Source organism: Stegostoma tigrinum, chromosome 11 (assembly GCF_030684315.1).
Source record: "Stegostoma tigrinum isolate sSteTig4 chromosome 11, sSteTig4.hap1, whole genome shotgun sequence".
Lineage (NCBI taxonomy): Eukaryota > Metazoa > Chordata > Chondrichthyes > Orectolobiformes > Stegostomatidae > Stegostoma > Stegostoma tigrinum.
In genome coordinates, this window is record NC_081364.1 from 29,040,993 (window position 1) to 29,064,559 (window position 23,567).

The window sequence follows — 23,567 nt, forward strand, 5'->3', positions numbered from 1 at the left end:
CAAATCAGAGTGGTGCCAAGTTCTCAGAAGACTGTAAAAATGGAGCAGGTTGTAAAAAAAGGAGAGAGGGATGGATAAGTGACACCATTTGAATTTCAAGCTGAATGCCTGGCTTTAATATTCGTTCCATCACAAGAATAATCTGCTCTGACCTTATAATACCATGTCATCCATCCTATCATGTTTTCACCTCCCTCTCTTTGCCTGACAATTTTTTTCTCAAATCTCAACTTTTCAACTAAACTTTTTCTTACCCTTCCTGTTGTGTCTTTCGTGGCTGTGTCAACTTTTATCTGAACATGCTTCCACGAAATTCCTTAGGATGTTTTTCTACATTAAAAGTCGCAAACAAATACATTGATTTTCACACTACAGAGTATACCTTACGTTAACATCAGATCATTCAAAACTACCAACTGAAACAAGACCAACTGACCAAAGAGGACAAGAACAAGCATGGAAGAAAACTGCAGCAAAAAAGCAGCTTCTGGGTGGGACAAATTAGACAGTTATTAAAGTGAGCCATAAGATGAAATGTGTTGATTGCACTACATGATTCTTTGGTTTAATTAAATGGCAGCAGTCATACTACAGAGAAAAGGTGATTAAATGAAATAGGGGAAGGTGATGGCATAGTGCTATTTTCACTGGACTAACAATCCAAAGATGTCAGTAATATTCTAGGGACCCAGTGTCAAATCCGACCACAGCAGATGGTGAAACTGAAATTCAATTTAAAATAAAATTTTTAAAATCTGGAATCAAAAGGCCAATGATGACTTGAAACCCCACCTGGTTCACTAATAGTACAATTAAAAATGCACAAAAATTAAGGGAAAAAATTCCACAGGCATTAAAACAGCAGACAGAAAGAAAGCAATAATGCTATCATGTTAAGTTAAATATTATTCAAGATAATACTGATGAAACATTAAAATGGCAACTACCATCCTCTAAAGAAACCAACCTATCTAAACATTCCCACAATATGCTGGTTTGAGTATTGTTCTCTGGGACCTAATTTCCAGAAGTCTTTTCCAATTAAATATAATTGAAATTGGACTACGCATTCTAATGTTTCTTTTAAAATGCAGACAGGAGAAGAGCTAAATGGCTGAAGATCTTTAGACCAATGTCTAGTTGGTGGCTCCTGACATTTTATACACTGCTTGCACACAAACGGGGAGCAACTGACAAGTGCCATGGAAGACAAAAAACAAAATCCATATTTTAGCTGTTCTAAAATGTTAACTTCAGAATCACAAGTGTAATGAATTCCACAATAGAAAGTGCATAAACGAAAAAGGGACAAAAGATATTTCAGTAATTTATCTGCTTCATAAGTTTGATGGATGGCACTACTGTATTAGGTTTTCAATATATCACTGTAGCACAACCGTGGTTGAAGTCCCTCTAGATGTTTTAGCAACGCAGCAGTATAGTTACAGGAATTAGGGTCTTACAGTCAGTCAACTTTGCTAACTAAAATAAGAGGAGTTCCAAGAAACAGCCTAAGTAAGTTGCAACTAGTCCTCCAAAATATTTCCAATTTCTTTAAACTGACAGTCAAAATATTAATCTTTGATCAACACAGTTCAGGGAGCTGTCACATGCTCCACGAGCAACAGCATGCCACTCACCACAATGGACGTCATAAGACATAATGGTTCACTCAGTATCTCAAGCCAAAAGTTGGCAATTAATTTAAGAAGGATCCTACACTCTGGCTGGCAGCAGGCAAATGTTTTTGAGAAACCAGGGGGTGCATTTCTATCACAAAGAGAGTCTCACAAATGTTCTGGCCACGTTTGAAATGGTCTATAAAAGGGTAAAGATTATCAGACTAGAAAAGGTGTTCTGGTCTATCTTGGCTGTCCTGCATAACCATGATACTGAATGTGTAGTTCAAACATAATTTTTAGATTTTGAAATATACTCTCCAACTCACTGGAAAACAAATGCAATTTTTAATAGTTCCTTAACAAAAGTCGCATGGGCCCTGCTTAAGATCATAAGACATAGGAGAAGAAATTAGGCCATTCGGCCCATCAAGTCTGCTCCGCCATTCAATCATAGCTTTCTCCCTATAACCCTTGATTCCCTTGATAATTAAGAATCTATCTATCTATCTCAGTCTTAAATGCTCTCAATGACCTGGCCTCCACAGCCTTCTGCGGCAAAGAATTCTATAGATTTGCCACTCTTTGGCTGAAGAAGTTTCTCCTTTCCTCCTTTCTAAAATGTCTTCCCCTTCTCCAAGGCTGTGCCCTCGTGTCCTAGACTCTCCTGCCAACGGATGCATCTTCCCAACATCCACTTTGTCCAGGCCAATCAATATTTTGGAAGTTTCAATTAGATCCCCCCTCATCCTTCTAAACTCCAATGAGTATTGGCCCAGAGTCCTCAAATGTTCCTCATGTGTTAAGCTTTCCATTCCTGGGGCCATTCCTGTGAACATCCTCTGAACCCGCTCCAGGGCCAGTACATCCTTCCTGAGATATGGGGCCCAAATCTGCATGCAATACTCCAAATGTGGCCTGACCAGAGCCTTATAAAACCTCAGTAGTACACCCCTGCTTTTATATTCAACTCCTCTCAAAATAAATGCCAACATTGCGTATGCCTTCCTGACTGACTCAACCTGCAAGTTTACCTTGACAGAATCCTGGACAAGAACTCCCAAGTCTCTTTGCACTTCACACTTTAGAATTTTCTCCCCATTTAGAAAATAGTCCATGCTTTTATTCTTCTTACCTAAGTGCATGACCTCACTTTCCCACATTGTACTCCATTTGCCAGTTCTTCATTCACTCTCCTATCGAAATCCTTCTGCAACCTCGCCACCTCCTCAATACTACCTGCCCCTCCACCTATCTTTGTATCGTCTGCAAACTTAACCAGAATGCCCACAGTTCCTTCATCTAGATCATTAGTGTACAAAGTGAAGAGTTGTGGTCCCAGCACCGACATCACTCGTCAGTGGCTGCCATCCTGACAAAGACCCCTTTATTCCTACTGTTTTCTCCCAGACAGCCAATCTTCTATCCACACTAGCACCTTGACTGTAACACTGTGGGCACTTATCTTACTCAGCAGCCTCCTCTGTGTCAAAGGTGTTCTTGAAATCCAGGTAGATTAAATCCATTGGCTCTCCTTGGTCTATCCTGCTCATTACTTCCTCAAAAGAATTCTAGCAGATTTGTCAGGCATGATCTCCCCTTGACAAAACCATGCTGACTTTGCCCTATTTTACTATATTCAAATATTCCAAATATTCAGAAATCTTTTCTTTTCCAATGGACTCCAAAATCTTGCCCACAACCATGGTTAGGCTAATCGGCCTGTAATTTTCCTTCTTTTGCCTTAGTCCTTTTTTAAACGGGGGTGTCACGTTAACTATCTTCCAGTCCTCCAGGACCCTCCCCGACTCTAGTGATTCCCAAAAAGATCACCACTAACACTTCCATTGTCTCTTCAGCTGTCTCCTTTTGAACTCTGGGTGTAGTCCATCTGGTCCAGGTGATTTGTCCACCTTCAGGCCATTCAGTTTTACTAGCACCTTCTCCTTGGTGATGGCCACCATACTCAGCTCAGGCCCCTGACTCTCGAATTTTTGGGATATTACTGATACTCTTCCACTGGGAAGAGTGACGTGAAATGACTATTCAGTTCCTCAGCCATCTACTTGTTCCCCACTACTCTCTCCAACGTCATTTTCCAGTGTTTCAATGTCCACTTTTGCCCTTTATGTACCTAAAGAAGCTCTTACAGTCTTCACTGAATTACTGGCTAGCTTACCCTCATATTTAATCTTCTCCCTCCTTATTTCTTTATTGTTGCCCTCTGTTCTCAGTCCTCTGGTTTCCCACTGCCCTTCGCCACATTATACACTTTCTCTTTTGCTTTTATGCTATCTCTGACTTCCTTAGTCAGCCATGGTTGCCTCATCCTCCCTGTACCATGCTTCTATTTCCTAGGGTCGAAGTTTTGCTGCATCTCCTGAAATACTCCCAGAAACTCTTGCCATTGCTGTTCCACAGTCTTTCCTTCTAGGCTCCTCTTCCAGTCAATTCTTCCCAGTTCCTCCTTCATACTTCTGTAGTCACCTTTATTCAGATGTAATACTGTTACCTCTGACTATCTTCTCCCACTCAAATTGCATAGTAAATTCTATCATCTTATGATCACTGCCTCCTTTACCTTAAGCTCCCTTATCAAGTCTGCCTCATTGCACAATACAATATCCAATATTGCATGTTCCCTTTTGGCCTCCACCACAAGCTGTTTCAAAAAGCCATCTTGTAGACATTCCACAAACTCCTTTTCTTGCAATCCACTACCAACATGATTTTCTCAATTGACTTGCATACTGAAATCCCCATGATCACTGTGACTTTGCTTTTCTTGCATACTGAATTTATCTCCCGGTGTATCTTGCGCCCCAGCTCCTGACAACTGTTTGGAGGCCTGTACACAACCCCAACTGTGGTTTTTTTTTAGAACCTTTGTGGTTCATCAATTCGATCCACACAGATTCTACACCACCTTACCCTACTTCATTTCTTCCCATTGATTTAATTTCATTTATCACTCATAAGGCAACCCCACCCCCTCGGCCCACTTGCCTATCGTTTCGATAGGATGTATATCCTTGGATATTTAGTTCCCAATCCTGATACCCTTGCAGCCATGTCTCAGCTGCCAGTTGCGAGCTGTACCACAAGCTCATTTATCTTATTCCTTATACTGTGTGAATTCAGATATAACACCTTCAGTCCTGTATTAGCCCTCCCTCTTCTCAACTTCATCTGTTTTTCCAGTCTTTGATTGCTAGCCTTCTCCAAACACTCTGTTCTATTTGTGTCTGTGCTGGAGACTTTAAATAACCTCTCCTGAATTTTCCTTCCCTGTCATTTTTTTTTTCATATTTTACCACTTAGTTGAATCCACTACTACACAGATGTTAACTTGCTATATTGTTTCCCACCAGGGCAAGTTTCACCATTCCCTTACCCCCGCCAACTGTCTAATTTAAAGTCCTGTTGACCAGCCTATTTACCCATTTCACGAGAACATTGGTCCCAGCTTGATTCAGACTGTGCTTTTGATGTTATTGCTTTCAGCAAGATTTGTGTAATAAACTGGCCTCAACCTTTTTTAAAACTGAGAACAGAAGCTCCTTTCTCCTCCTCTTTTCTCTCCTTATGAACTCTTACTCTGAAAGCAGTAGCTTGTGTGGCAACCTTTGTTGTTTAATCCATACTTAAACAGCACATATGGGCTATTCAACCATGCTGTAACTGATTTGATCCTTACACTTCTAGAATTGATTTCAGGATTGCAATCTGGAAAAGAAATACTTGATTTTCTTCCTCTCCAAAGTCCAGGAATTTTGTAAGACTAACTATTTGTGCTTTCATCTCCAAAGAAACTAATATAGCAGATGTAAAGAACAAGATATGTATTTTTTCTGGTTGCATGATACAGAACAGCATTGTTGTCATCGCTGAAAAACTGGTACATGCAAACGGAAGATTAAAAGAAATAGCAAAATCAATTTAAAAAGAACAGATAAAGTTGCACAGTCACTTATAAGGTAAAATATAGGAATTCAATTCAATTCTTTTTTATTACCTCTTTTAGCTGTTGTGTGATTGAAGCAAGATGATCATTTTCAGATTGGGCATTGGTGAGAACATTTTTCAACTGTTTAAGTTCTGTCTGCAGCTCCAGAATCTTCCCAACGTAATATGCCTCTTTAGAAGCGGACTCCTGAATCAAGGACTCCTCACGGCTCTCTCCATCAGCTGCTACTTTCTTCTGGTTGCTGTATGCCTGACCAAAAGCCTAAGAAGAAACATAAAACACAAGACTTAGGGGTACAGAACTGCACACGGCAAAGTGTAACGGAAAATGTCAATCAAACCCCGGCACAGTCAAAACTTCATTCAAAATTATTTCCACAAAAGACCCAAGTGATATCCTTAACAGAAATGTGCTCAGAAGAAAGTGATGAATGACAAGTTTTTTTAAAAATCGGATGTGGGCATCACTAGCCAGGCACACGTTTATTGCCTAGAGAGCAGTTGAGTCAAACCCCAAATCCTACGGGCCCAGAGTCACAGTCGGCCAGACCAGGCAAGGACAACAGTTTTCTTCCCTAAAAGGACATTAGTTAACTAAATGGGTTTATCCTGATATTTCTGGCCATCATTAGATTCTTACTTCCACCATCTGCTATGGCAGGATTCAAACCCAGATGCCCAGAACATTACCTCGGTCTCAGAATTAATAGGCTGGAAATGAGACCACTATAACATTGCCTTCCCAGTCATCCAACAGTAAATTTTGCAACGTTTTCAGCATATGATTTAAGTTAACAAAGATCACTTTTATCACTCATTGTTAGCTATTCCAACAGGACCCTCTCTTGAAACACTTTAGGTCTTGCTGCAAAGCTGCACTTTGGTGTTAGGTTTGGAAATTCCACAATTTTCTGGAATGACAGTAGAACAGCAGGTGTGGAAGGGAACCTGGAGGTGCTGTTCCTTTACCTTTACCAGTCTTGGGGTATCCATTCAAAATAACTTCAACATACTTAAAAAAAAAATTCTGAAGACACGTCACTGGACCCAAAATGTTAACTCTGCTTTGTCTCCACAGATGTTGTCGGATCTGTTCAGTTTTCCAAGCATTTCTGTTTTTACTTCAAGTAGTAGGAAATTTTACATAATTATATCAAAGGAAAGACTTTTAGAAATGGCCAGCATTCACAAAGCCTAGCTGACCCTTGTCCATGCCCTTGAACTCAATATCCACTCATTCCACGCAAGCTGTGTTCTTAACCGATATGTTTCATATAATTTGGTAGTCTTTCAAAAGCATAAAACAGTAAACTATATTTCTTAGTGAAATGTTAATTTTGGATGTTTTCATATACCATTTCCAAACATACATTACAATTCAGTCAATTTCAAAGTTCGCCGCCAGGTAAATGAAGTCCTTCTCAAAAGAGGTTGCTGTGGTACTTACTATAGAAAGGCCTGCGTTATGAATGTGAAACAGGATCAAAACCATCTTACAAAATCTATCCAAATTAGTTTTAAACTTAGCTTTATCAATGTGGAACCATATTATATTTCTTTCATTATCCCTGGTTCAAAATTCAAGAACTCTCTTCCTTCTAGAACCCCTAGTATACCCATACCACATGGAATGCAGTGCTTCATGGCAGTGGCTCACAAACATCCTCCCAGCAGCACTTAGGGACGGGTGAGAAACATTGGCCTTTTAGCAATGATCACAACCCATGAAAGATTTCTTAAGAATCACCAACTGAACCCAAGCCATAAATATATCATCGACAGACAGATTTGTTTATCATGTTCATCCAGATAATTGGCCTATAAGGCTACTAAAACATTACCCCATTGGTTCTTATTTTAGGAACAGCTGGAAACAATAGGTGGAATTGCTGTTCTGGAACAGACCGAGATTACATAAACCTGCCTAATTTAACTTCTGGCTGGCTAACAAGAAGTGTATCTTGATGACATACACAGAGCCAAATATGGTACACTCTCTACATTTAGAGTAAGAAGGCGGTCTAAAGGAAAATACACTAAAATTACAAGATGAAATTCTGAATTTTGTCAATATTGTCATAAATGAATGTTGAAAACACTACAATGTCATATCAAACTTGAACCCACATGCTGATAACCAAGATGAAAAGCAACATGTTAATAAAATGTGAGGCTGGATGAACACAGCAGGCCAAGCAGCATCTCAGGAGCACAAAAGCTGACGTTTCGGGCCTAGACCCTTCATCAGAGAGGGGGATGGGGGGAGGGAACTGGAATAAATAGGGAGAGAGGGGGAGGCGGACCGAAGATGGAGAGCAAAGAAGATAGGTGGAGAGGGTGTAGGTGGGGAGGTAGGGAGGGGATAGGTCAGTCCAGGGAAGACGGACAGGTCAAGGAGGTGGGATGAGGTTAGTAGGTAGCTGGGGGTGCGGCTTGGGGTGGGAGGAAGGGATGGGTGAGAGGAAGAACCGGTTAGGGAGGCAGAGACAGGTTGGACTGGTTTTGGGATGCAGTGGGTGGGGGGGAGGCGGAGGAATTGGGAATAGGGGATGGAATTTTTGCAGGAGGGTGGGTGGGAGGAGGCCCCCCCCCCCTCGATACTGCCCCCCCCCTCGATACTGCCCCCCCCCCTCGATACTGCCCCCCCCTCCCTCCCTCCCTCGATACTGCCCCCCCCCCCGATACTGCCCCCCCCCCCTCGATACTGCCCCCCCCCTCGATACTGCCCCCCCCCTCGATACTGCCCCCCCCCTCGATACTGCCCCCCCCTCCTCCCACCCACCCTCCTGCAAAAATTCCATCCCCTATTCCCAATTCCTCCGCCTCCGCCGCATCTGCTCCCACGATAAGACATTCCACTCCCGCACATCCCAGATGTCCAAGTTCTTTAAGGACCGCAACTTCCCCCCCACGGTGATTGAGAACGCCCTTGACTGCGTCTCCCGCATTTCCCGCGACACATCCCTCACACCCCGCCCCCGCCACAACCGCCCCAAGAGGATCCCCCTCGTTCTCACACACCACCCTACCAACCTCCGGATACAACGCATTATCCTCCGACACTTCCGCCATTTACAATCCGACCCCACCACCCAAGACATTTTTCCATCCCCACCCCTGTCTGCTTTCCGGAGAGACCACTCTCTCCGTGACTCCCTTGTTCGCTCCACACTGCCCTCCAACCCCACCACACCCGGCACCTTCCCCTGCAACCGCAGGAAATGCTACACTTGTCCCCACACCTCCTCCCTCACCCCCATCCCAGGCCCCAAGATGACATTCCACATTAAGCAGAGGTTCACCTGCACATCTGCCAATGTGGTATACTGCATCCACTGTACCCGGTGCGGCTTTCTCTACATTGGGGAAACCAAGCGGAGGCTTGGGGACCGCTTTGCAGAACACCTCCGCTCAGTTCGCAACAAACAACTGCACCTCCCAGTCGCAAACCATTTCCACTCCCCCTCCCATTCTCTTGATGACATGTCCATCATGGGCCTCCTGCACTGCCACAATGATGCCACCCGAAGGTTGCAGGAACAGCAACTCATATTCCGCCTGGGAACCCTGCAGCCATATGGTATCAATGTGGACTTCACCAGTTTCAAAATCTCCCCTTCCCCCACTGCATCCCTCAACCAGCCCAGTTCATCCCCTCCCCCCACTGCACCACACAACCAGCCCAGCTCTTCCCCCCCACCCACTGCATCCCAAAACCAGTCCAACCTGTCTCTGCCTCCCTAACCGGTTCTTCCTCTCACCCATCCCTTCCTCCCACCCCCAGCCGCACCCCCAGCTACCTACTAACCTCATCCCACCTCCTTGACCTGTCCGTCTTCCCTGGACTGACCTATCCCCTCCCTACCTCCCCACCTACACCCTCTCCACCTATCTTCTTTACTCTCCATCTTCGGTCCGCCTCCCCCTCTCTCCCTATTTATTCCAGTTCCCTCCCCCCATCCCCCTCTCTGATGAAGGGTCTAGGCCCGAAACGTCAGCTTTTGTGCTCCTGAGATGCTGCTTGGCCTGCTGTGTTCATCCAGCCTCACATTTTATTATCTTGGAATCTCCAGCATCTGCAGTTCCCATTATCTCTGAAAAGCAACATGTTATCTTTTATCAGCAATACACAATTTCCATACGACAGTGACTACTTTTATGTCAAAGACAGAAGTGTAACAAAAGCCAAATTCACGATATCATTGTTCAACTGTTGCTGCTCCCTTAGAAGCATGCCATTCTTGTATCTGCCCTGATGAATGCAAAACAAAGAATGTTGTCAAAGCTTTCTTTCCAATGCTAATATGATGCTTAAATTTATAGAACACCAACAAATACATTATTAATTTAATGACATCTATACAGATTAATTAATATTTCAATCAACAGGTGCACAGTGATTTTAGTTTTTGTATTTAACCTATTTTCTAACCAACCTGTTCAGAAATGTTATCTCACACCCCTGGAATAGGTGGGACTTGAACTCAGGCCTCCCTGTCCGGCAATAAGGACACTATCACTATGCTATGTGTTCTATATTTGATTTGGACATGTTAGAGGAATCTTTCAATGCAATGGGCAATCATTGTCCACAATTCATGATAAATGGAGATACTTAAGATTTATCTTACCTTCAACCAATTGATGATTTACCAACCACACACCCACACAGAGTCATAGAGATGCACAGCACAGAGACAGATCCTTCCGTGCCAGCCAAATGTGCTAAATTAATCTAGCCCTATTTGGCCTATCTCCCTCTAAATGCTTCTTATTCACAAACCCATCCAGGTGGCTTTCAAATAGCAGTTCATTCTATACACGCACCACCTTGTGTGAAAAAGTTGCCACATACGTCCCTTTTAAATCTTTCTACCTCATCTTAAAGCTACACCCTCTGTTTTGGATTCCCCTACCCTGGGGAAATGACCTCGACAGTTCACCCTTTCCATGCCCCTCATGATTTTATAAAACTCTAAGACAACCCCAGCCAATTCAGCCTCTCCCCCGGCGCAAATCCTCCAACCCCGACAACATCCTTGTCAATCTTTTCTGAACCCTTTCGAGTTTCACAACCTCCTTCCTGTAGTAAGATGACCAGAACTGAACACAGTATTTCAAAAGAGGCCTAACCAACATCCTGCACAGCCACAAGTTGACCACACAACTCCTATACTCAATGCACTGACCAATAAAGGCAAGTGTACCAAACGGGTTCTCACTACCCTGTTCGCCTGTTACTCCGCTTTCAAGGAACTTTGAACCTGCACTTCAAGGTCCCTTTGTTTGGCAACACCTCCCAGAACTTAGCATTAAATGTACAAGTCCGGCCCTGATTTTGGTCTACCAAAATGTGGCACATCATATTTATCCAAAATTAAACTCCATCTGCCACTCCTCAGCCCATTGGCCTATCTGATTAGGATCCTGTTGTACCATGAGACAACCTTCTTCACTGTCCACTACACCACTAATTTTGGTGTCATCTGCAAATTTACTAACCATATATGCTATATTCATATCCAAATCACTTATATTAATGACAAAAGCAATGGACCCAGCACACCAATATTCACAGGCCTCCAGTCTGAAAAGCAACCCTCCAACGCCACCCTCTGTCTTCTAGCCAATTTTCTATCCAAATAGGTCGTTCTCCCTGTATTCCACGTTATCTAACCTTGTTAAGCAGTCTACCATATGGAACCTTGTCAAATGCTTTATTGAAGTCCATGTGGATAATGTCCATCACTCTGGCTTCATCAATTCTCTTCTTCACTTCTTGAAAAATAATTCAATCAAGTTTTTTTTGGTCTATGGAAAAAAATAAGCATCTCAACTAAGACTGCTCATTTCAGATTACCTACTGCTGGAATGCTGATCCATATGTTTGATACTTCTGGAATTGGCTAGAAGTATTTCTGCTACAACATGTTTCATTAACACAAATTGGCTGTAATTCGATTGATGAATAGTGGACACTGTTTGGATAAGGCAAACTTTCTACTGTACAGTATAACGATTTCTCTATAATGCAATTTTCTATGGCGTGATTTTCTATAGTGCAAGCATGCACGAGAACGCAACCATCGTGTTACAGGATAACTACCTGCATTCCAACACAATCCAAAGTCTTACAATATAGTCTTCTACCTTCCATCCTGTGTAGATGTAGGATCATCCAAATCTGCCTTCCATATCCTAACATGGATTAAGTCTTATTCGTCTATTACCCTGATGTTCACTGATCATAACTAATTTAAGGTTAAGCAACACCTTGATTTCAGAATAGTTATCCTTTAATTTCAAAGCTCTTCCATGGCAATGTTTAAACTCAAGTAGAGAAGAGCTCTGGGAATAAGCTATCAGAGATTCCAAAGGAGTGAAATCACAGTTATCTTAAAGTTATCAAGATGCAAAAGAAAGAGATTCTGTTGTCAATACTCTACAAGGGAAGCTTTTTTTTCTTGGAATTAGGAGAGTAGTGTTTGGGATTAATGCAATTATACTTTTACTGTGTATATAAATCTCTGACTTTGGTTTACTCTATTGTACGTTCATTTCTTTTGCTTTGTAAACTTCTATTTAATTGTTAAAACAAATTCTCCAACACAGCAACAAAACTAAAACATGATCTATCAAGATAGTAGAAACTGCAGATGCTGGAGAATGTGAGATAACAAGGTGTAGAGCTGGATGAACACAGCAGGCCAAGCAGCATCATAGGAGCAGGAGGGCTGACGTTTCAGGCCTAGACCCGAAACATCAGTATTCCTGCTCCTATGATGCTGCTTGGCCCGCTGTGATCATCCAGCTCTACACCTTGTTATCTCATGATCTATTAAGCCAGGTTTCATTTGCAATCTTATCTGTCTAACATAAGCATGTATTGCACCCATAACAATATCGACACTTTAACATACAATTAAAAATACTCACCTCCTGCCTGTTAAAATACAGGTTAAATCCCTTCAGGTATAATATTTAGGCTCACATTGTTATTAAGGAAATTGCATTATAGCCATCAATGTGAGTAGGAACTGTTTAGAGAAATCACTTTAGATGCTTACATACAGCTGCTTACACCATTGACAGACTTTTTAGACTTTCAACGTCTAAAGGTAAAATGATGACAGCTGGGAAGTCTCGAACCAGTGTATTAGAATTCGGAGTAGTTCGCATGGGGGTAAGAGAAACAGAAATCTTCTATCAAAAGGTGCTGAATCTGTGGAATTCTCTACCACAGTCAACTGTTAACAGACACTTAACTGAATATATGCAAGAGGTGGCCTTTTCTTTAAAAGTTAAAGGGTATCATGGGGTATGGGAAGAAAGTTAAATATGTCATGATCATATTGAATGGCAGAGCAGGCTCGAAGGGTCAAATAGCCTGCTCCCGTTCCTAATTCCCTTTTGAATGCCTCCATTGAATCTGTCTTCAGAACACTGTCAGGCAAAGCACCCTGACCATACACTGTACTAAAAGATTTCCCATTTAGAGTTTGACTGCTAGCTTTTACTGACCTCTGAGTGCTCTCTCAGATCTATTTTTGAGTCTTTGTAATTCTGGTTTTGTAACCAAGAGGGTACAGGAGAATGGCAACTTCATACACGTTTCACTGGACTCGTGTATTCCTACATTAAAGCGCACATAACAGTAAAATCTAATTCTATATGTAAGGTCCAAAACAAATAGATTTTTCAGTTTTATTATTTTTCCATTAGTAGGGCAAATGAATCTCCAAAATACTGCATATAGCATAATTTGCTGCATAAGTGCAGTTTTGCATGAAAATTTTCAAAAGCTATTAAGTTACCAGTTAATGACCAGTTGCAAATCCCTTGCTGTGAGAGCATTTGCTTTATCAGTAACATCTAAACTGTAAAGTATTAAAGTATCTGTCCAAATGTTATGCACACGGGGACATGTTTAAACTTTTCTCTAACTCACCAGCTGATGAACAAGTTTTTCTCTCACCCCCTCCTCCAACATTCCCCCACACCCCAATCACCCCCATCAACACATCTTTCTTGGGTCCAGAAACTATTGTCACCCTCTTCCTGGCCCTAATCTCCCTCCAGGACACAAACCTACACACCTCCACAAAACCTTCGTATGTACTTATGCATTTTGAGGTGATACGCAGCACACATGGTGTCAGCAAAAGAAGCCAAAATGATAAGGTTTGCCACAACAATAAATGCTATTTTTCTAAAAATTAAAATAACACACTAATAACGTAAATGGGTAATTAATAAAAATGATCATTGAAAAGTGCCAAGCAGCTGAACTAAAAATTTATTTTGCCTTTTCCTTGAAGAAACAAGGTTAGGAAAACACAGGCAAGGTTCCAAGTCCTCATCACCAGGAAAGATGACGGGGATGGGGACAGGGACCAAGCCAAGGTGCATTTAACTAACTCGAAACTGGTGACACGCAATCCAAGCTGATCTTCACAGAAATCATCTGAAAGTGAAAGTGAGTATTGGAAATGGGTTGCCTTCAACTATTTGTCCCCCTCCCAGGCTGTTTTGTGATTCATTTTGGAAGGGGAAGGAGGAGGAGAAAGGCAGCGTGTGTCTCAATTTCAGTCTAAGGATCATACTCTCTCTTTGTCCCACAGACTGATACCAGGTCTGACCCCTTCTGCCTCACTGACTCCATCCCTGATTTCCTTGAATTGGAGAAGTTTGAATGTTCTACTGACTTCGGAATGGCTGTGTAGTGAAGGTGTGCACCCTCTATGCAAACATACACACCTGCTCTTCCACAAGGTAGCCCCGCCCACATGGTGTTGTGCACTCCTTTAGGACACCATGCGAACATGGGAGGATAACAGCAGAGAAAGAATGGACCATCTAGAAACGAAGTAGAAGTTCCATGCCTTCAAAATGTTTTCTGCTCCTCCAGTCACAGGCTAATTCTCTTCCTCATCTGCTGCTTTAGGTTCATAACGGTCACCTAAGGATAAGGGTTAGGGCATTTAGACCCAAGATGTGGAGAAATTTCTTCACCCAGAAAGTGTTGAGCCTATGGAATTCTCTGCCGCAGAAAGCAATTGATGTCAAACATTCAATGTTTTTATGGGTATAAATACAGTTCTCAGAGCAAAAAGGATCAAACTATAAGGGCGAGAAAACAGGCACAGTTGGATGATCAACCATAATTATACTGAATAGCAGAGCAGGCTCAAAAAAGGACCAATTAGAAAACAGGAGCACAAGTAGGCTATGTTTCTATAGAAAATGTTTCAGCAGCAAATGCAAAAAGATGGCTGTAACTAGAAAAGCAGCACTACAGTTTGTTTTGAAAACAATCTGCACATTCTTCCAGTGTCTTAGCAAGGCCGAGAAGGCCACATTAAAAGCCTCTGCAGGTACAATATGGCCCCTGGGCCATCTTGTAGACAAGTTTGAGCTGAACTGTCTTCATTGTACAAATTCTGAAATGTTGTCTTCTGCAGCAGCTTCAGACTGTCAACAAAATACAACACAATCTGGTGAAATAAACTTTAGTTATATTACTCTCAACATCTATTGATGCAACATTAAAAAAAGTTATTAAACTAACATATGCAAGATAACTAACAATTCAATGAGAAAGCCAATTGTTGAATGGTAGCAGGTTAAAATTGTGATCAGACATAATGGGAAATGCAGATGCTGGAGAATCCAAGATAACAAAGTGTGGGGCTGGATGAACACAGCCGGCCAAGCAGCATCTCAGGAGCACAATAGCTGACGTTTCGGGCCTAGACCCTTCATCAGAGAGGGGGATGGGGAGAGGGTTCTGAAATAAATAGGGAGGGGCGGGGGGGAGGCAGACTGAAGATGGAGAGAAAGGAAGATAGGTGGAGAGGACAGTATGGGTGGGCAAGTAGGGAGGGGATAGGTCAGTCCAGGGAAGACGGACAGGTCAAGGAGGCGGGATGAGGTTAGTCGGTCGGAAATGGAGGTGTGGCTTGAGGTGGGAGGAGGGGATAGGTGAGAGGAAGAACAGGTTAGGGAGGCGGGGACAAGCTGGGCTGGTTTTGGGATGCTGATGTCCATTTCAAGCCCACCGACTCCCACAGCTACCAAGAATACACTTCCTCCCACCCACACTCCTGCAAAAATTCCATCCCCTATTCTCAACTCCTCCACCTCCGCCGCATCTGCTCCCAGGATGAGGCATTCCACTCCCGCACATCCCAGATGTCCACATTCTTCAAGGACCGCAACTTTCCCCCCACAGTGGTTGAAAACGCTCTTGACCACATCTCCCGCATTTCCCGCAACACATCCCTCACACCCCGCCCCCGCCACAACCGCCCCAAGAGGATCCCCCTCGTTCTCACATACCACCCCACCAAACTCCAGATACAACGCATCATCCTCCGACACTTCCGCCATCTACAATCTGACCCCACCACCCAAGACATTTCCATCCCCGCCCTTGTCTGCCTTCTGGAGAGACCACTCTCTCCGTGACTCCCTTGTCCGCTCCACACTGCCCTCCAACCCCACCACACCCGGCACCTTCCCCTGTAACTGCAGGAAGTGCTACACTTGTCCGCACACCTCCTCCCTCACCCCAATCCCAGGCCCCAAGATGACTTTCCATATTCAGAAGATGTTCACCTGCACATCTGCCAATGTGGTATACTGTATCCATTTTTCCCAGTGTGGCTTCCTCTACATTGGGGAAACCAAGCGGAGGTTTGGGGACCACCTTACAGAACACCTCCACTCGGTTCACAATAAAGTCGTGCACCGTTTCAACTCCTCCTCCCAGTCCTCAGATGACACGTCCATCTGGGCCTCCTGCAGTGCCACAACAATGCCACCTGAAGGTTGCAGGAACAGCAACTCATGTTCTGCTTGGGAACCCTGCAGCCCAATGGTATCAATGTGGACTTCACAAGCTTCAAAATCTCCTCTTCCCCCACTGCATCCCAAAACCAGCCCAGTTTGTCCCTGCCTCCCTAACCTGTTCTTCCTCTCACCCATCCCTTCCTCCCACCTCAAGCCGCACCTTCTTTTCCTACCTACTAACCTCATCCCGCCTCCTTGACCTGTCCGTCCTCCCTACCTCCCCACCAATATTCTCCTCTCCACGTATCTTCTTTTCTCTCCATCTTCAGTCCGCCTCCCCAATCTCCCTATTTATTTCAGAACCCTCTCCCCATCCCCCTCTCTGATGAAGTGTCTGGGCCTGAAACGTCAGCTTTTGTGCTCCTGAGATGTTGCTTGACCTGCTGTGTTCATCCAGCTTGACACTTTGTAACGTTGAATGGTAGGAAATACATTTTCTTCACAGGTCTCAATTTGAAAGGGAACAGGAAAGAAATGGAATTGCAGCGGAGAATGTAATTTCTCACAAATGCTCAAAGCAACAATTCACATTTTCCTAAGCACCAAGCACCCCAGACTCACCATCACAGAGGGTAACGCTAATGTTCCAGATTTATGAATTGAATTCAAATTCCCCTGCTGGCATACTGGATTTGACCACCACCACCACCCCCCCACCACCCCAATCCCCACCATGACTTCAGAATACCTGGCTCACTAGTCTCACAAAACAACCATTATGTCACCATCTCCCTACCTCACTGAAAGAAAGATATTTTCCATTAAACAGCAAAGCTTCTACATGAAGAATGATGCATCTAATTAAAAAGTTAAGAATGATAAAGAGACAGTGCTATAATGGTAAGATAATCTATAGGCGCAAGAAAATGCTCGAGGGCACAGGTTCAAGTTCTACCATTGCAGCTAATGGAATTTAAAACAACTCACTAATAAGCCTGCGATTGAAAGCTCAGTTTTGTGGTCACCATAAGACCATTAACAACTGTTGTAAAAATCCAACTGGTCCACTAATGTACTTTAGAGAAGGAAATATTAACTTTACCTAGCCTACATATGACCCTAAACCCACAAACAGTTGCAACTGAATAACTCCATCTATGCCTGCACATGAATACCACTCATTTCGGCAAGCTACTCTATCCATTCAATTCTATTCTGGCAAGCAACAGAAAATGATGATGCATCTACAATAATTATTCACATACTTCACAATTCATCAACTACCACGCCACAGCAACATTGTATACATTTTCTATTTATTTTTGTTCCTTTATAATTGTCAGGCTCAGCTCATTTCTCTGAACAGTACCGATTCTTTATCCCCCAGGCTGAATTCACAAGTCCTCACTGCATAAAACAAGCAAAACACAGAAAATGGAAGGCTTCCCACGAGTCACAACCACATATTACCATCTAAAATGTGCAACCGGGCTACTGAAGTTAGGTTATGATAAACAAATACAGGGTCAAACAAAACTCAGCATTACAAATTTCTTGCTTTACAAAGTGACTAACAACAATTCAAAAATATAATTTGCCTTAGGTGTCCAAAGGGTGATCTGGCACATAGGAAATGATGCATTTTGTTATCTATGCATGCCTTTAGAGAAAGTGCTCCCTAGATATGGAATAGACTCCACATTTTCCACAATATCAATTCTCTTTATTCGAAGGTAACGGGATGGCCAGCGAAAGGTGTGTTTTCTCAGAGGAGAGGTTGACAATTTCTATGTGGACACAGAAATATCTTTTGCAAACTCTAATTTCAGCCACTGAACTCTAGAGTGGCTCATCAAAACAGACTGGGTTCATTCAAGAAGGCACAGAGCATGCAAAGATCTCATCAGAAACATGTAGAGAGAAGACTGAGGCTTCAGAGAGTGCAGGCACATATCCTGGCCAACCCTTCAAATCCCAATAGTCCTATATATGGCACAGTCAATAGACTGTGTGTTGTATCTCCTGACCATCTTGGAACCCATCAAGGCAAAAAGAGAAAGTAAGTCATCCATTATTTCCAAGGGCTGCTTAAGAACAAGGACTATTTTTTAGGGTGCCTCATGTCAATAAGTACAAGGTTGACAGGATTTGGTGTCCATTAGAAGAGTAGTAGTATTTTTTACGAACCCAGGAATAAAGTTGACAAGATGGCCACCTGGGGCTTTTTAAGCTGACGCGAGATGGTCGAAAGGCATGAGCAACTATGTACAGCAGATGCTCACAGACAGACTTGTGGTCTCCATACAAAAAATCAATGGATAACGTTATGAAATATTCTGTGGGGGTCATAAAATGATCCTGGTGAGAAGAAACTTTAGGCTTCTGTAAAGAGGCAGTTCTAAACACATAAGCATTTTAATAAATGGCATTTTTGAAAGACCTAGTTAAGCCAAGGTCCCAAGTTTGTTATTTAGCAGTAAGTAGAAGGAAAAGTCTAAACCCACAGTATTCTGAACTTTTTAGGTAATTGTAAATTAGAAATGCAAACAACAAGTTAGTTGGTAAGTCCAATTTTTTGAGCAAATAGGCAGTAAAAGAAACTCAGTGCATCACTAGGGAAGATAAAGCAATAAGTGGTGTAAACATGACCTCTAAAAGACCACCAACAAATGAAGGGGGCAAAAGGAAGGATGTAAAAAGAGTGGTCAGAACTAAGGATAGATAAACAATTGAAGCTTAAATGCAGATGTAGATAATTTGAACAAATTTTTATACTTAAAGATCAAAGAAACTGTGAGACAGATAACTATATCCTCGCTTTGTGTTTTGTAATGTCCCCTCTAATTTGTGGAACCTAAACAAGTTTCACGTAATGACTTGGTAAAGTTGTAAAGTGAATGAATTTCAACCTCATCAGTGGAATGCGAATAGATGCCTTGTTTGAATAAAATTAGTAATAGAAAGTGCCTAGAATAAGAATAATAAGTCTCATTCGTGAACTAAACTCTGGTTTAAAACTCACTTATGAGAATAACAGGAGACATAATTGCAACTCCAAGACAGCAGGACTGTTTGTTTGATCTCTCAGGCTGAAGTGAGAGAGGGGTTCTTCCCAACTTGTCAGCTTTGTCGCAGAATTGCAGTAACATTATACTCGAGTTGATTTTAAAGACTTTATAACAATTGGTAAAAATTTATATCCTTCCTAATCCGGAGAATTTTTTGGATGAGTTTTTAGTGGTGTTTTTTCTATTGGCAAATAATGAGGCACAGCTGGCAAATATTTGGGAAGGAGTACAACTATCAGAAGCATTTTAAAGACCTCAATGGCAGATGACGAAGGCATCTGTTAAATATCATAAGATTATAGGAGGTCCTAAGGCTGTGCATAGATTTGTCCATCATTGGTTATATGCTTTCTGAACTGGATGTGGCTAACAATGACATTAATGTTGCATATAATTATCGAGACAAAAAGTGTTATATTCAGCTGGGCAAAGTTAGAATGTCACTGATCGCTCCTCCAATCGAGCTGTATTTAAGAGGGCAACTGGGCCACTTGTGAAAGCCAGATTCAGAGCAATCTCTGGCCTCTCCCACGTGGTAAAAGAGTGGAGTAAAGGTTGCTTGTAATGTCGAACACAGAACTCAAGTCTATTCTTTGATACTTGTCCCTACAACAGATAATAACAGTTTATAAGGATAGAAAATGGGAGGCTAACTAGAAAAGTCAAGACTTGAGGTAACATAGATGATTATTTTGTGCAGCAACAGATTTATGGCAGGAAGCTCATTTTCAAATCAAAAAGGATTCCTACATTGTCAATGGTCTGACTCAGCCTTAGACAATGGTCCAAGAGAGGAACAGACTGAAAAGGACTCAGTAGCTGAAGAAAATATCTTGTAATGGTGACCGAAGAAAATGGCTTTGGTCCTCCCTGTACTTAGGTGGAGAAAATTTCTGTTCATTCAATATTTGATGTTGGACAAGCAGCATCACAAATCAGAGGCAACGGAGAGCTAAATGGTAGGTAGATTTAGATTTCTGAAACATGTTTTCAGTCGGGTTAAACTCCAGGCATAATGTATGAGTGACAGCAGAACCACAGCAGGCGATTCTATAGCTATGCTATGTCAGTCTAGAATTCCATGGGGGCTCTTCTGCTGCTGTAATTGCATCCCTAACTCTGAGCCAGCAGGCTAGGTTCAAGTCCCACCTTCTGGAGAAGTGCATAATAACATCTCTAATGAGGTCGATAAGAAAATATCTTAAGAATTCAATGGCCAGGGCAGTCACATTTTGCTGCACAACAAGACATGTGTTGGAGGTAGGTGGCTCAGTGAACATAATAAAGACTGCAGACAGACAGAAAAAGATGAGGAGGATAGTTTATCACAATTACAGGCACGAAAGATACCATTTGGTGATTCTGATAAGGACCACTCCAGTGTTGTGGCAGGTACAGAAACTTAGAGTCATGGGAAAGATGCACGCAAAATTGAGAGATAGCAATGCATTCAATGACCTGAAAGGAAGGGAGGGATCCATGTGGGCACCACCTGCAAAGACAGCAAAAATGGGATTTTCTTTTGAGAAGGGCAATCTTAGCACTGAATGGGAGGAGGACAATACCTGAGAAAAGTGAATCCTCAATCCTGGGTAATATGGTCGCCAGCAATTTATTTGGAATGGGTCCAAGGAGCAGAGGCTGGGTTTTATGGGCAAGATGAGATTAGACAGCGCACACAGCATTTTCAGATCTAGTACACAAACAAACCTTAGGGAGAGTCTGGCAGGGAAGAAGTCAGACTCAAAAATGCTTATAGTAAGGTAGCACTAATCTTATTAATTGTTCAGTCAATGCCTTAAACGCCATCTTAAATTTCCATCTCTTACATCCTTCCTATTGGACGTATTTCCCATGCAAGCCTATCAGTTTGAAAATAGACTTTTATCTCTCATTGGCTACATAACTCAAATATGCTATGCAAATACAAGGCTCACTTATCAGGAAGAGAAGAATGCTACAATAGCCTTTTAGATTCCCTTATAGTGAGCAGTACTGGATGAAGTCAATATGATAAAATGGGTTACAGTCCAGAGCCTAGTATCAAATATATCCCAGTAATTGTTGGATCCTGGCTCGAATATATGAAAATGATATAAAATGGCAATGCTGCAATTCCATTTTCACATTACTTCGGAAGGATGCATTGATTTTATATCGAGTGCGTGAAACAAATGAGAAAAAAGACAAAATGCATGACGTAAAGACTGAGTTTAGAGAATTAAGAGGACAAAGGATTTTTGACAAATGTCAGGTCAGGTAATGCATGTTTGTTTAATCCACAATTCAGACTAAGACTAGGAAGCTTCTGGGAAAGTGCAGGGTCAAACATAAGAATTAAGTCTGTTCCACTTCATTAAGGTGAAGTCTCCTTTGGACTCCCTAATAGCACTGGTACATACATTTTTTTGTGTCCTTGAAAAGAGGCCAAAATAGTAAAGCACATGCTAAATAAACAATAGAACCTTATTCCTTCGGTAAGATATTATATTGAAGAACTCACAGTATTTAAGCACACTTTACAAAAAAGTTAGCCAATATTTGCAAGCAATCACCTCAGATCACAAGGCATTAATTCACTGTGTGCTGCAAAACATTCAATCCCCAAGGAATTTGAGTGTGTATAACTATACATGCTGTAAAACAGGCACTGTAATAAACAAAAGTTCACAAAGAATCAGTCCTAAGCAACTCTTTTGTACACTTTTAAACCACTTTCAAAAACTAGTGCAGACACATTTCGCATGGTTGTTGACAGTCCCCAAGCATCAATCCTTTGCTAGAGCTATGAATAGATGTGACTGCAGGCAATTAGTGCTGCACAAAGCTTTGACTACACAAAGACAAATGCTGAGAGATGAAATTTATGGATTGTCTCACAAATTCAGCATCAGGATTCTGTCATGAGGTAGTCTTAAACTGTAAAGTTCTTCCTTCAAAACATAGAACTATTGGGATAACTCCCAAAATTATGCCAAAGCCTGTTTGTTTTATAGCAACAAATGCCCTTCAAACAAAGGGCACGGGGCAGCACGGTGGCTCAGTGGCTAGCACTGCTGCCTCACAGCGCCAGGGCCCCCTAGTCCAATTCTACCCTTCAGCGACTGTCTGTACGGAGTTTGCATATTCTCCCCATGTCTGCATGAGTTTCCTCTGGGTGCTCCAGTTTCCTCCCACAATCCAAAGATGTGCAGGTTAGGTGGATTGGCCATGCTAAATTGCCCACAGTGTTCAGGGATGTGAAGATTAGGTGGGTTATAGCGGGATGGGTCTGGGTGCGATGCTCTGAGGGTCAATGTGGACTTGTTAGGCCGAAGGGCCTGTTTCCACACTGTAGGAATTCTATGAATAAATATTGCAAACATACTACATACCAGAGTGGAAAAAATGCCTGCACTCTGAAATACCAATCTCTACTACAGGATTGTCAAGGTCTTAAAAATTGATTAACTCTTACCATACAATACTGCCATTTACTTCTACTGCCATGGAACTCTGACCCTATTGCAATTCAGTTTGCAATGATGTGAAATGTCAGATGACAATCCATAATGGAGATACTAATCAATCTTTCATAGTCAAACCAAATCAATCAAATATTCAGATTACACGCGGCTTACAATTCATAATATTGGTGATGCAAGTTACTGTTCTCCTGAAAACTCAGGTGAAGAAGAATAAACAGGAGCCATTCTTCATACTTTTGTAAACATTTATACATAAGGATACACATTATAACTATGCACCTCAAAACTTGAACTCCATTATATTGTGCTCCTATTTATATCAATCCAAGATATTCTCTGACCAACCTTTTTTCAAATGTTTTCACACACATCTAGAACGGGTGGAACTTGAAACTAGGGTTAGATTGGGACATTACCAGTGCATTCCAAGGGCCCTTTTATGACAGTCCAAAATAATTCTGATTCTACCTCGTGTATTCTGCTGTTAGAATCAGTATGACGTTGATCTCATCATCACTGGTCACAACTGTCTCAAACCATCGAAATACGTCACCTGGGGTGAATGTAGATTTTTTTTCTAAACCAACCCGACCAGTTGTGTTATGACATACCTCTGTAGCAGGTGTAATTTGAACCCAAGTTTCATAGCTCAAGAT

The 23,567-nt window shown here is 42.1% G+C and overlaps 1 protein-coding gene across 2 annotated transcripts in view; it reads right to left on the bottom strand.

Moving 5' to 3' along the window:
* The window catches only part of LOC125460276 (protein bicaudal D homolog 2-like), a 91,108-nt gene that overhangs the window by 50,344 nt on the left and 17,197 nt on the right, over positions 1-23,567 (bottom strand). For both annotated transcript variants that reach the window (XM_048547550.2, XM_048547549.2), the window contains exon 2: positions 5,635-5,847. In XM_048547550.2, the coding sequence (XP_048403507.1) occupies positions 5,635-5,847 (213 nt within the window). The remainder of the gene's footprint in view (positions 1-5,634; positions 5,848-23,567) is intronic.